Source organism: Clytia hemisphaerica, unplaced genomic scaffold, assembly GCF_902728285.1.
Source record: "Clytia hemisphaerica strain Z4C2 unplaced genomic scaffold, Clytia hemisphaerica genome assembly, whole genome shotgun sequence".
NCBI lineage: Eukaryota > Metazoa > Cnidaria > Hydrozoa > Leptothecata > Clytiidae > Clytia > Clytia hemisphaerica.
The window spans coordinates 575,539-588,968 of NW_027103507.1; the positions used below are offsets into that span (position 1 = coordinate 575,539).

General features: G+C 34.2%; 1 protein-coding gene across 1 annotated transcript; it reads right to left on the reverse strand.

The window, feature by feature from the left end:
* Positions 1–1,362: 1,362 nt before the first annotated feature.
* On the reverse strand, positions 1,363–10,857 carry LOC136798902 (uncharacterized). Its single transcript, XM_067055567.1, has 2 exons — positions 10,511–10,857; positions 1,363–2,104 (listed from the first exon to the last, which is right to left on the reverse strand). The coding sequence occupies exons 1-2, from the start codon at positions 10,730–10,732 to the stop codon at positions 1,760–1,762; spliced, it is 567 nt and encodes a 188-aa protein (XP_066911668.1). The 5' UTR covers positions 10,733–10,857; the 3' UTR covers positions 1,363–1,759.
* Between the last annotated feature and the right edge of the window lie 2,573 nt (positions 10,858–13,430).

Consider the following 13,430-nt stretch of genomic DNA (forward strand, 5'->3'; position numbering starts at 1 on the left):
CGTTGATCGACAAGGGTATTCAATTCAATTCAAAGTAATTTAATATAAAGTAGTGCCCCCCGACTGGGTGACGTCGAAAGTCACTGAATCGAAACTGAAGGAAACAAAACCCTGAATAAATTTCATAAATAAAGAACAAAACAATTTTTTTTTTCGTTTAAAAAACCCTATAACCTATTTTTATATAAACCGTAAGTTTCTCTTATATAAATTCTAAACATTGTACAACGTGAGCGAAAAAAAAAGAAACGGGGAAATTTTGTTAATTATAATAATCACAAGAAAAATAATCCATGAAAAATAATCCCTAGAAAATTGATAATATACATTAACCCTTTAAGTGCCGATGTCGTATATATACGACATGGGCTATATAGGAGGGCGAAGCCCTCCTGTAATGCCCAGTTTGAGTTAGAAATCGTTATTTTTGGTCGAACTCGTAGGAATTAGATTGTCCTTTATGGTCAAGCAAAAAGAATTTCAAAAATGAGTCTTTCCAGCGAGATTTTAAGCAAAAAAGTCAAAAAAATGCAAAAAATTGACAAAAATTCACTTTTTTGAGATTCTGACCGTTTTTTGACTATTTTTGGTCAACGAGTGATCCAAGAACCTCCAAATTTGGCCCTGTTTTACTTTATTCTGTCTTCTAGTGAATTGATTTGAAGTTTTACCACTGGGCACCTTTCCATCAGTTCAGTCAGGTCCGCGCAGCGGACCTGACTGCTTTAATTCCCCTAACGTACCCCCCCTTGGCCGCCGCCCACCACGCCCTTCCTCAATCGGGCGGCGCCGAAGGCGCCCAAAAGAAAGAGGAGACTCTAAGCTATCCAACGAGCTATATACGAGCTTCTAATTCTTTCTAGATCAGGAGATATAAGCCCTTAAAGTTTGAACTAGCGATTTTTAAAAAAAAACTTAGAAAAAAAGACCCTGGCACTCAAAGGGTTAAACAAGTTGCGTTGAAATTCTTACTGCGTAGACATTTTCTAGGTTGTTCTAGCTCTTTGGATGATTTTAACAACCATTTCTATTACCTTATCGGGGAAAACTTCGTCGGGGAAAATTATTCGTCACTTGCTGGTTTTGGTAAACGCATTAAGGCCGGGGAAAATTTTCGTCGGGGAAAAATATTCGTCACTTGGCCGAAATTTCGTCACTTTTCCCCGACGAAGTTTTCCCCGATAAAATTGAAATGGAGAGTACAAAATATGCCCTTTTATACATTTTCATGATACTTTGCAATAATGCAGCACTTTTGGAAGGTCGCTTGATTTTTATTAGAAAGTTGAGAATGACGTATGTAATCGTAGATAGAAATGGATAAGAGACGGAAATATCAGATACTAAATTTCGAAAGATCTGTATCAATTTTTTATCATATCACAACACTTTTCTCATTCGCAAAAAAGATTTTTCCGTCCCTTACGAATTCGCGGTTAGTAATATTTGTAATATCGTTAAAAAGAGTAAACATTACATTTTGAACCATTACCCTCTGATCCTTCATTGTCAACAGTACAATCAATCAATCAATTCATCAATCAATCAATCAATTCATCAATCAATCAATTCATCAATCAATCAATCAATCAATCAATCAATCAATCAATCAATCAATCAATCAATCAATCAATCAATCAATCAATCAATCAATCAATCAATCAATCAATCAATCAATCAATCAATCAATCAATCAATCAATCAATCAATCAATCAATCAATCAATCAATCAATCAATCAATCAAATCAATAATTCCCGTTAATCTTCATCAACTTTTACTGTAAGAGTAACAGTACCGAAAGTTTGTTTAGTATTATTCGCTGGATTGATGTTGATTTGAGTTTTGTGTAATTCTGTTGATGACGTCGAATCCATTGAATCGCTTCTATCGATGTTCATTTTTGATGAATGCGAAGATCGTTCCGATGTAAACGAAGCTGAAGGAGTTACGAACGATGAAGAATTCGATACCGAATCGTATGTGTTTCGACGAATCGATTTTCGTTGTAAAAGTTTATCGATTCGTACTCGAGCATCTTCGAATTGGTTTTCAAGATCGAGAATGCGACGTTTTTGTGATTGCGATTGATTACGAATACCAGTCTGAAGATGTAAATAAAAAACATTTAATCTAATTTGTTTTTTCTGTTTCAACCGTCATAAAGTTAAGACATAACTATCATATTATTGATCACCTTGTAACCCAACTCATCTCAATCCATCCCATGGTCCCAATGACTCTGTGGAGTTTTTAAAATCTACCGGATGACTATGAATAAAATAAAACTTAACCGACTTTGATTTTGATAACTCACCGGTGTTTGAACTTTTAACTCTATTTTTATCGGGGCAGAGACAATTTTAAAATTCAGGCACTTAGCTCAAGCATTAGCAAGTCAAACTATAAAAATTGTATCTTTTTTAGTCTTGTCTTTAGTCAGTTTAAGCTTTTCCATCATTCATACACTCTAGTACTAAAATCGTTAAGAGAGGCCATACATAGCAAAGAAGAGCAAGAAAGAGACGCAACCGTTGATGTGACAATTCCGACAATTCCAGGCTAAATCACTCTGCTTTTGAGACAATATGCTGCACCCTCTTTCCCTTAATAAAATATTAAAATAAGTTTGTAGAAATCCAAGAGCAAGTTTAATTGAAAATATAGGCGTTCAATCGGTCTCACGGATAAACAAAACTAAACGGTATCCTCTCAACGTCGCCCCCGTGTGATCCAAAAACTTCCAAAATTAGCCCTGCTTTACTTGATTCTGTCCTCTAGCTAATTAATTGAAGTTTTACTACTGGGCACCTTTCTATCATTCAGGCAGGTCTGCGCAGCAGGTCCTTCTAGATCCGGAGATATAAGCCTTTAAAGTTTGAACTAGCGATTTTCTTCAAAAAGCTTAGAAAAAAATGACCGCGGTACTTAAAGGGTTAAGGGATCAATCCAGTGAGAAAAGGTGGCACCCACGCCTTGGCTATTGAAAGAGGAGCCTTCGGGTGGCCTCCGTTTGCGGTCGTAGACTTACGTTTTAGCATTCTTTTAATATATTTTGTAATAAAATCTTTTTAACTTGCAAAGAAATTCTTTCAGAAATCCTCAAAAATCATTAAAAGGATTAAGGAGAAGGAATGTAATAGATCGGTTATAGATAAACAAAGGAAGCAAAAATAAATTCGGGTATGATAATTTAATCCACACAGATGATAACTGGATAATAAGGTAGATGGAAAAACTAAATCTTAAGAAGGAACCATAAAACACAACAAATTTGAGTTGAGAAGGAAATCTCTTTTTATCTAACTCTCTATTGAAGGCAATAAAATACACTCTTTTTTATTTATAAGCATACGGAAAAATCGGGTCGAGGCTCAATATGCTTAGCAAAATTTCATTTTCAGCCTAAATTTATGCTTATTTATATGCGTAGACTTGGTCTAAGAAAGCTCAAATAGCTTTAAAAGTAACCCTAAAAAAGTCAGCGTTTTAGAAAAGGTATGCTTAGCATTTATGCTTATTTTTTACCGAATTTGAGCCAAAGTATGCTTATAAAAGGTATGCTTGTATATAAAAAAGAGAGTATGTAGGAGCTTGCATGGTTTCATTCTACTGATACAACAGACTTGGCGCCGTTAAAAAGGAAGTCGGCAGAAAAAAAAATTATTCAAATACAACCATTAGTTAGTATACTTTCAAAATGTTCGCGTTTTCTTTTCGCCCATTACACAACCCTGTTATATACACAGTTAATGTCAGCCAAGGAAAACATTTTTGTCATTTTTGTTCGATGCAAGATAGTGGTATTGCAGAATCACGCGAAAAGAAACAAGCAACATGCTGAATGGACCTACCTTGATCAATATCAGATAAAAGTAGGTATTCTACATATTTTACTATTGGTATTGAGCAAACACAATAAGTTTTAGAACAATGCAAAAACGTCTGATTTATTTTCTTTTATCATTGTGTAACTTGGTCGTCTTTTTTTGAAAATTTTATGACAAAAAAAAATTTTCCTTAGAAAAATTACTTCAGCCACATTTTAAGGTACCTAGCACTCTATCTTTCTGACAAAAATCAGGAAAAACTAATGAAGCAATTTTGCACCAAGTCCAAAAAACCTTATTTTTAGGTAGTTTTTGGCCCAAATATACCCCAAATTTTTTTTTCAAAATCGGGCTCCGTCACTTATAGGCATTGCTTTTTTGTATCATTGTGCAAAAAATGAAAAAAAAATAAAATAAAAAGCCGATCCCGAGAAAAGCTGCTAACAGGAAAATGGTAAAACAGAATTTCCCCCCAAAAAGAAAATTCGTATTTTACGACAAAAAATATTTTCCGAGAAAAATTACTTAAGCCAAATTTTAGGGTACCCTGCACTCCATCTTTCTGCCAAAAATCAGGAAAAACTAATGAAGCAATTTTGCACCAAGTCCAAAAAAAGACCTTATTTTTAGGTAGTTTTTGGCCCAAATTTGCGAAAATCCGTATTTGACGACGAAAAAAAATTTTCCGAAAAAAATTACTTCAGCCACATTTTAGGATGCCTTGCACTCTATCTTTCTGCCAAAAATCAGGAAAAACTAATGAAGCAATTTTGCACAAAGTCCAAAAAACAAAAACCTTATTTTAGGTAGTTTTTGGCCCAAATTTGCCCCCAAAAATTTTTTTTCAAAAATCGGGCTCCGTCACTTTTCAGGCCTTGCTATTTTGTATCATTGTGCAAAAAAAAAAAAAAAATAATGAGCCAATCCCGAGAAAAGCTGCTAACAGGAAAATGGTAAAAGGGAATTTCCCCAAAAAAGCGAAAATCCGTATTTGACGACGAAAAAAAATTTTCCGAGAAAAATTACTTCAGCCACATTTTAGGGTGCCTTGCACTCTATCTTTCTGCCAAAAATCAGGAAAAACTGATGAAGCAATTTTGCACAAAGTCCAAAAAACCTTATTTTTAGGTAGTTTTTGGCCCAAAATCCGTATTTGACGACGAAAAAAAAATTTTCCGAGAAAAATTACTTCAGCCACATTTTAGGGTACCTTGCACTCTATCTTTCTGCCAAAAATCAGGAAAAACTAATGAAGCAATTTTGCACAAAGTCCAAAAAACCTTATTTTTAGGTAGTTTTTGGCCCAAATTTGCCCCCCAAAAATTTTTTTCAAAAATCTTTTCAGGCATTGCCATTTTGTATCATTGTGCAAAAAATTAAAAAAAAACTAATGAGCCAATCCCGAGAAAAGCTTGTAACAGACGAACGGACAACGGTCAAATTAAAGGACCTCCCGGTAGGTCCAAAAAGTAACCTCAACATTCTATTGAAAAAATGTTAATCTTTAAAGCATTTTCAATTCGCCGAATTATTAGTATCAGAATTACTCCTCCGACCTGTGCTCAGGGGTGTGTCAGTCCTTAAAAATGAGGTACTTGAACTACTTGAACACAGATTGAATTCATGATATTCATTACGAAAAGTTTTCTATGGAAAGACTCCGGTTTTTGCCAGAAATGATAAACTTTAAACAGCTTATCTCTAGCTTAAATTTGCAACTACTTGCAGAAATCGGGTGTTTTCAGTAGAAAATATTGCAGTATGAATATTACGAATGAAGACTTTGTTTGGATATAACAAGACTACAAAGTGAAGCATCAAAAGTAAACTTGGACCAATCATAGGTTAATTAAAGGGTTTTGGTAATAAGTGCTGTCGCGTTTCAAAGGTACCATTTTGGACGATTGGATATTGAGTTCAATTAAAACGAATGAGGGATATATGACAATTATTTTGATTATAGGCTACAGTCAATTTATTTCTCTTCCCTCCTCCCAACTTGAAAACATTCTAGGTTGATATTATTTTAACAAGTGAACTGGATTTGACTTTCATTAAGAAAAAATTTATACAAATTGCACTAAATGCATAATCAATGGCTGAACCAAAAACTATGTATCATAGAGAAATTCAGTAAAATAATATCCCCAACGCCAGTATAAGGAGGATGTCTGGCAAAGAAAATGCAAAAGGAGAGCTTTGTATACAATGCTATTTTCGGATACATTCTTAACTTTAGACCCTCGTCTTTCAGAAGCTGGTCCATTATCCAATGACCAAATAAGAAAGCACATAAACTGAAACTAAAGAAAAGGATCCAAAAAACAAAACTCGATTATTTACCAGTATTGACTGCTCGTCATCGCGATTGTATTGCAGCAAAGCGAGCGGTGCTTGAACAACTGCCATTATGAATTCCTCTTTCCAATGTAAAATAAAAACTTTTTTCTGGGTAAAAAGTCACAAAATAAATCAACCAACAAAAATGATAAGACGAATAGACGTACAAGGAGGAATATCTCTCACTCCACCGCAAGTGGTTTCAAAAAGGGTTTAGTACTATTACTGTAAAACGATCGATTGAAATACCTCCTCCTCGACTTACTATACGAACCAATCCAATGAATAGATTGTTTATACGTAGATTATATAAATGTCTTTTGTATTTTTAAAAAATTCTGTTTGTTGGTGTTACGTGTGGGAAAGAACTATTTTTCTTGACGTATAATTAGCTCTTATGATAAAGAATGCATATTACATTATGGTAAATGGACTGGTTTCTATCATTAAGAGATTTGAAAATTTTGACCATATAAGGTGGTGTCTCTAGTCACATATGATAAATCATTTTCGTCTTTACTACGAGTCTTTCGTCACTTAAAACATTAGTGTCTGTATGGACAACATGAATATCACAGCTCTTTTTGTAGGCACTTGAATTAGCCCCTGGTTTCCAAATTTTTTTCATATAAATCAAAATAAAGTAGGGAAAAACGATTTCACTTTGTCTCTAGATGTAAATTATTAGACAGTTACTCTACTAAGAAAAAAACAGGTCTTTTTCTTGTCCCGAGCTTCTATATCCTTGATGTTCTTATAAATTTAGTCTTTGGTCATCAATTGACTTCGTGACACTGACTATCGTCTCAAAGTGTAAATCCGTAAAAATCTATGGATTGATTGAAATTGAACCCAAAATTCAAACAAATTTATGTTAGATGACCAAAATTATTGGTCAATCATTGCAAAATGTTTGGTAACAAGTACAAATAAGGTTATTCGACACAAAACAATGACTCGGATCTTTATTAGGAGAGCGATCTTTCTTGCTCAAATGTTGATTTAGTAGTATCCTTGTATTTGCTGAAGCATCGATATGTTTACCGACTGTATTGGTTAATTGTATTAGCAGGACTAAGAGAAATAGAGAAAAACTAGTAACATCTTATAGTCTAGTCTCTCCTTCATCGAGAATATGAGCCTGATGACACAGTAAAGCTATGATACCGCTATAACACTAGCCAATGGAGTAATTGAAAAAACGAGCCTTGTTTTTCACAAAAGAAAATAATAACATCTTAGTCTAGTCTTTCCTTTGACAAGACTAGGTATCTGATGACACAGTAAAGCTATGAACATTAACTAGGCTAAGCTCATGGTGCATCATAACATCAGCCAATGGAGTAATCGAAAAAACGAAGCCTTGTTTTTTTCCGATTACATAGAGCCTTCAGTATGCACTTAACGCCAACCCTAAATATCACAAAAAATCTGGGAAGAGTACTGTTATTTAAATCACATGGGGAAGAGTCAAACAGTAAAAAAAAAATACATTGAAATTTAGCAAAGTCTTTATGTTCGTTTGGACAAGATCTAGCTTAGAGGGCCTATAAAGTACCGTATATAAAAAGCCTTATAAGTTCTTATAGGATATTGAAAACCAAATGAATGTCCTAACCAATAGCTTCTGATTTTTTATGCAACAACTTTAACCCTTTGACAGACACAACAAACGATATCAGAACGTCATAATTATCTAGAATCACTGAATGGAAACCAGCATTACTTAAAAGCTTAGGATTATCTGTTGTTATGGTAACAGATTATCAGCAATGATGAAGAACAGACTATGATAAGATGAATCACACAAAGTCTATTGACTGACTCAAAAAAAAGTTTTGGGCATTTTGAAAACCTCTTACTTACTGACACCAAACAAAATCTTTCTTCAACTCAGAATTACTTTTAATGGGGAAGTTATCTCTGAAATTTTAGGAAATAACCTCAAAACCGAAAGGGGTATTTTTTAATCACCCGATACTGTTGATGAAGTAGTTAATCACAAAAATGCTAAGACAAAAGCATCATTAGTCAGGGAAAAAGATTATCTAGGCTGATCTGGGAAGTAACACAAATAAATTAAGGCAGGCATTTAACTAAATAGGAATGAAACAAAGAAGAATGGAAAATTCATTTTTGGTCAGAATGAGCACATATTAGTGACCCCTTCTTGTAGAGGACAATATGGCCTAGAACTAGGAGATAATCAAAGAGAATAGGCAGACAGTAGAGAAGATAGCCGTAATTTGTTCAGAAAATAGTTTTCTATATTAGCCGCAATGAAATATGTTGGGTTGGTAAGAGAGTGAAACCAACAGAAATTATAGGGTGATTGTTATGAGGCGATGTATTATTATTACGAAGGAGGAGAAAAGAATGCATGGAATTTTGATATGATTTTTTCATTTCATAAGTGCAACCACTTTTGATCATGATAAGATAGTATTTTCTCAGACAGACAAATATTTTCTGTTTTTGGTACAATATCAAAGTAAAGTATAACTTTTTTTGACCATTCTTTGGATCAGCCTTGGACAACATTTTTATATACAATGAAAGACTTTTCGCTTAGAACACAAGATTCCACTTCCCGGATTAGGATTTCACTAAGACCATGTTCATCCGTTTTTCAATAACTGCCCATAAATTCTTTTTAAGCTACGGAGTGGAAAGTGGAATATTAGTGCGAGAAATGGAATTTTACCCAAAAACGGCGGTAGTAATAAGGGTAAAAAATAATAAGCTAGCCTCGAAATTTACCGTACTGAAGAAAGATGAAGAGCCGAGTAGCAGAATCCACAACAAAATACTGCTTTATTAAGCGACTTTAAAAGTGGCATTAAAGTCATGAATGATAAAAGACGAGGGTTTTATTTAGCTTGCAATGTCGCAAGTTAGTGAAGAAAAGGTTATTTACTGTATGCTAATCACAAGTGATAATTAGACTAAGTTATTTCTCGATAGATAAGCACTTGCGAATTAGACTAATCAATTTGCAGATTGATGAAATATGAGCGGTTGTATCGGCTTTAGCCATCAAAACTTGGATGATTGACTCTAATTGAATATTAATCTTACTAAGAAGTTGCAATGGGAAAGAACGATAAAAAGTCTTAATGTGAAACCTATTTGCTGATAAACGTAATGATGACTGAGACAGGGATTCTCAAAGGAGAATCACGAACGATACTTTATAAAATCCACAAAGAATTAGCTATTCAAATAAAAAAAAACCAAGCGTTTCTTGTTTTGGTCATGAAGAGTTCAGTCCAATTTTACAGCAGCGAAAGAAAGCACCGTGGTTGGTTAAATTTAATATAGACAAAAATTTTTGTTTTCGAAAGTCTCCACTTGAGTTGAGACTGCTAATTTGAGTTTGACATGGGATACAAACATTAGGAGAAAAACTTTGAAATATAATCGCACGATGGGTTATTTTTTCTTATTTGGCACGCCCTCAAAGAGAGCAATTAATCGCTAATTGCATCCTGTAGAGAGCAATTAATCGTTAATCACACTCTCCAATGCGTCGCCAATGTTTACAAAATTGATTTTAATGTTTTTCTTACATTTTTTTTGCATCGAACGTTTTAATTGCATTCGAAATTTATTTTGTGAGAAAGAAAATCAAAACAACACTAAAAGAAAGACATAAAGAGAAGAGAAAAAGATAAACTCTCAGTGTAATTTCTGTAATTTACTTTCCTAACTGGGAAAAAGTAGTGACAGTCATTGTGCGATTACATCGTAATCACATAACATCGTAATCACATAATAACTCGTACAATTCGAAAATTGCACTCGTGATTTTTTTGTTTCAAATTTTCCTCGTCCTTTCGGACTCGGAAAATTATATTCGAATTGCACTCGTTATCATGTGATTACATATACTAATTCACGATTAATCTAATTTTCAAGTTTCTGTTGAGGGAAATTTGCCATTTGTACTTTATTTCCTAGGTGTACTGAATCCTAAACTATTCAAAGGATTCTCTATCCACATTGGTATTTGTCTCCTTAACTTCATTCGAAATGTTTAAAGATCCAAGATCTTCTTACCAGCTCAGCGAGGCAAAATGGATGACTTACAAAAAACAAACCTACAGTTGACTCTCTCTAATTCGATCTTCAAGGGACCAAATATTTTATTCGACTTAGAGAAATGTTCGAATTACAGAGAGTAATTTAAACCACTTTTCAGGTGAGAGGACCAATATTTTAGTTCGAATCACAGAATGATTGGAATAGCAGAGATATTCGAATTAGAGAGAGTTGACTGTAAGACCAAAAAATCTCAATCCGGAAATGACATTTGAAAATAAAATAATTGGTATAACTTACAAATTCTGTTTTCATGTCATTATAATCTTGTTGCATTCCACGAACTGTATTTTCGACATCCTCTAGGTCCAGTCCACCGACCGCTCTGCGGCTGCTTGTGGAGCCAAGATTGCGTGATCGGCGTCGTCCACGCTCCATAATTTCTTCACTATCCTCACCGCGAAGGTCAGTACTACTTGCGTACGGCGAGCCAACAGACGAATTACTACAACTATCTGCCATTATGGATTTTTTGTTTTCTCTCTCACTCAGAAAAAAAAAAGTTCAAAGATCTTATCGATTTACAATCAGATTTTTGTGTTTTGTGTGTTGTTATAATTTTTATATGATTTGTATTATTATTTTTGTGCTCTGTAAAAGATAAGAAACAAAAATAATCATATATGATGTGAGGGTCAAATTAAAGGGGTCAGGTTGCGTAATCAGATACATTTTTTCTTCAAAAGACAATGTATACATTATTAGATACATATTTCTATATACAATATTACTTTTAAAATATGCACTGCCCTTTTTGTCATAAAACAATCGAATTTTGTGGACTGCGCATATAAAAAGTGCACTTATTCATAAACCAAAGTGTTTTCGAACATCATTTCGTCATCTCGCAAACCTAGTACTCCCAGGCCAAAATCTAGGGCAAAGCCCCCTCCTCGAAATAATGGGCTCTTTCAGAAAGTTTTTGTACATGGGGGTGGAGGATATATTGGATAATTTGTCCAGGGGGGGGGTAGTGAAAAATCTGCAATATTTGCCTTGTTTTGGGGACAAATTTGCTCTGTTTATTGGTAATTTTGAATGCCCGCAGAGTCAACTGATGCTTGTCCGGGGGTAAAATCTGTTGTCCAGGGGTTCAAAATTTACTATGTCCGGGGGTTAAATTTCCAAAAAACGTTATATCCTCCACCCCCAATATTCTTTTTTTTTCTGGAAAAGCCCAATGTTAAAGTAATGAACGAATAGGTAATAAAAGCACGAACAAACAGTAACCGGGTAGGTCACGTAATCAGTTTTAATAATACAAGGTCAATCTGTAACCTTCGACTTTAAACCTTTAAACATGGTTATTCGAAAATTAAAAGTTATCAGATTACAATTTAGTGCAATGACAATCGTTTACGTTGCTTCTTTCTCTTCAGGCTAACCAGGTTTAAAAATGGCATGTTACTCTAGTAACGGTCTTGGTTGACTGAAAAGAAATGTAATTTTGTAGAATCAGTAGACAAGAGCCAAAAAACGCCGAAAAACGTCTGATCAACTAAATTTCAAACTCAAAATCTCAACATCTAGTTATGGAAACCCTGCAAAATATCTCATTAATAGATGCATCTCAATTATTTTTCAAAATCAAAAATGCTGATGTCATCATAAAATTTTGCATTTTGCATACCGTTTTTTAGGGGCTTAGTCGACCAATGGAGACAAACAACCCCACTTTTCAAGCTCTACCAAATTGTCGTCCAGTAAGTTTTTTGTCTAAAGAAGCTGACTTTTGGCAAAAACTAATTTTGAAATTACAAGGGACCAAATAATGTGGAAATCAAATTAAAACCCGCCATCTATCGAGATTGAACACCGTCGGACTATGCGGCCCGTTGGTGTATTTTTCAAAGAAACAGCTTACCGAAATTTGGAAAAATTCTTCGCAAAGAAAAGTCATTTTGATGAACGTTTCAAGCTACGACATTTTCAGATTTTCAGAAAACTAGCACAAAGGCTTACCTCATTAAGTCTTCTTTACTGAACACACACAACAGGCTGTTCCATTCAAAATCCATACAGGGGTGGGGAGGAACCTTTTCAAGTAGAAAAACAATTCTTGAAAATGCTTGTACCCTCTAGAAAATTTCAAAATTTGAAAAAGACTCTTAGAAATTCTTATTCTTCGCCGTTTGAAGCTCAAAATTTTTCAGACCCTACCCGTTACATTTTAGAAGGAAGACACCAATCATGCTCTATCGAACAGATTTTTTAACTTTAAAGAGCTGTATTTCATCGTGTGTTTGAGTATGGTACAGGACTTTTTGTTGAATTACAACAGCAACTCAGAAATTCATGCTGCATCTGATGGTATTCATTGATTTTGGAAAAATCGTAAATCTTTTTACTTGGAGTTTTACCTATAACGTTAGCCTTTTGGCCACAAAGATTAGTGGTCCTAAAGCGAACGATTTTAAAACCCTATCTACTTTCGATATAATCAATAAGGCTGCGTCAAAAGACAAATTCTACAGATCATAATAGATGGCCATTCCACTTCCAATCAAGCTGAGGAAACAAACCTAACAAAGATTCCATGGTTAATGCGTAAACTTGTTTGATTCAAGAAATCCAATGCGAAAGATAAATTTCACAAAATATTCTTACTATTTCAACGATGTTTTGTGCAGTAAAGGTATCTAAAACTACCGACTTTACTGAGGGGACCCTACTAAGAATTCACAACACAAGAATATAAATATAATTTCAACGTATCTTGAGATGAGCTCAAACCGATAAAAAAAATTAAACCAAAAAATAAACAGATTGCCAGCCCTAGATTTGCGTGGGCACATTGTTTATTTAAAGAAAAACCCTTAAATCTGAAAATACAAGACTTCTGCTCGTTGTCATGTAGTAAATACATAAGTATTCCAAATATAGTTGACAGTAACCAAACAAAAAGATTGCAAGCATCTGAGCCTTTAAAATGACAGATGGTCCTCGCAAGAGACAACAATCTATGAGCAGATAAAATCAAGTATTAATTGAAATAGACTGTACTAGACTTTATCAAAAAATCTAGCACAGAAAGATAAAGGCTATCCTGCACTGCTTTTTAAAATTTCAGGAAATTTCCTAATGTACTATGGATATGGATATCTTTAGTATTCATGATATGCACCATTGCAATGTCTTCCACGGACCCAACAGCTGATTG

Coding starts and splice junctions, on each gene's coding strand:
- LOC136798902 (XM_067055567.1), bottom strand. CDS start 10,732: ATGGCAGATAGTTGTAGTAATTCGTCTGTTGGCTCGCCGTACGCAAGT. Junction 2,105..10,510: donor ATGACATGAAAACAGAATTT/GTAAGTTATACC, acceptor TTACATCTTCAG/ACTGGTATTCGTAATCAATC.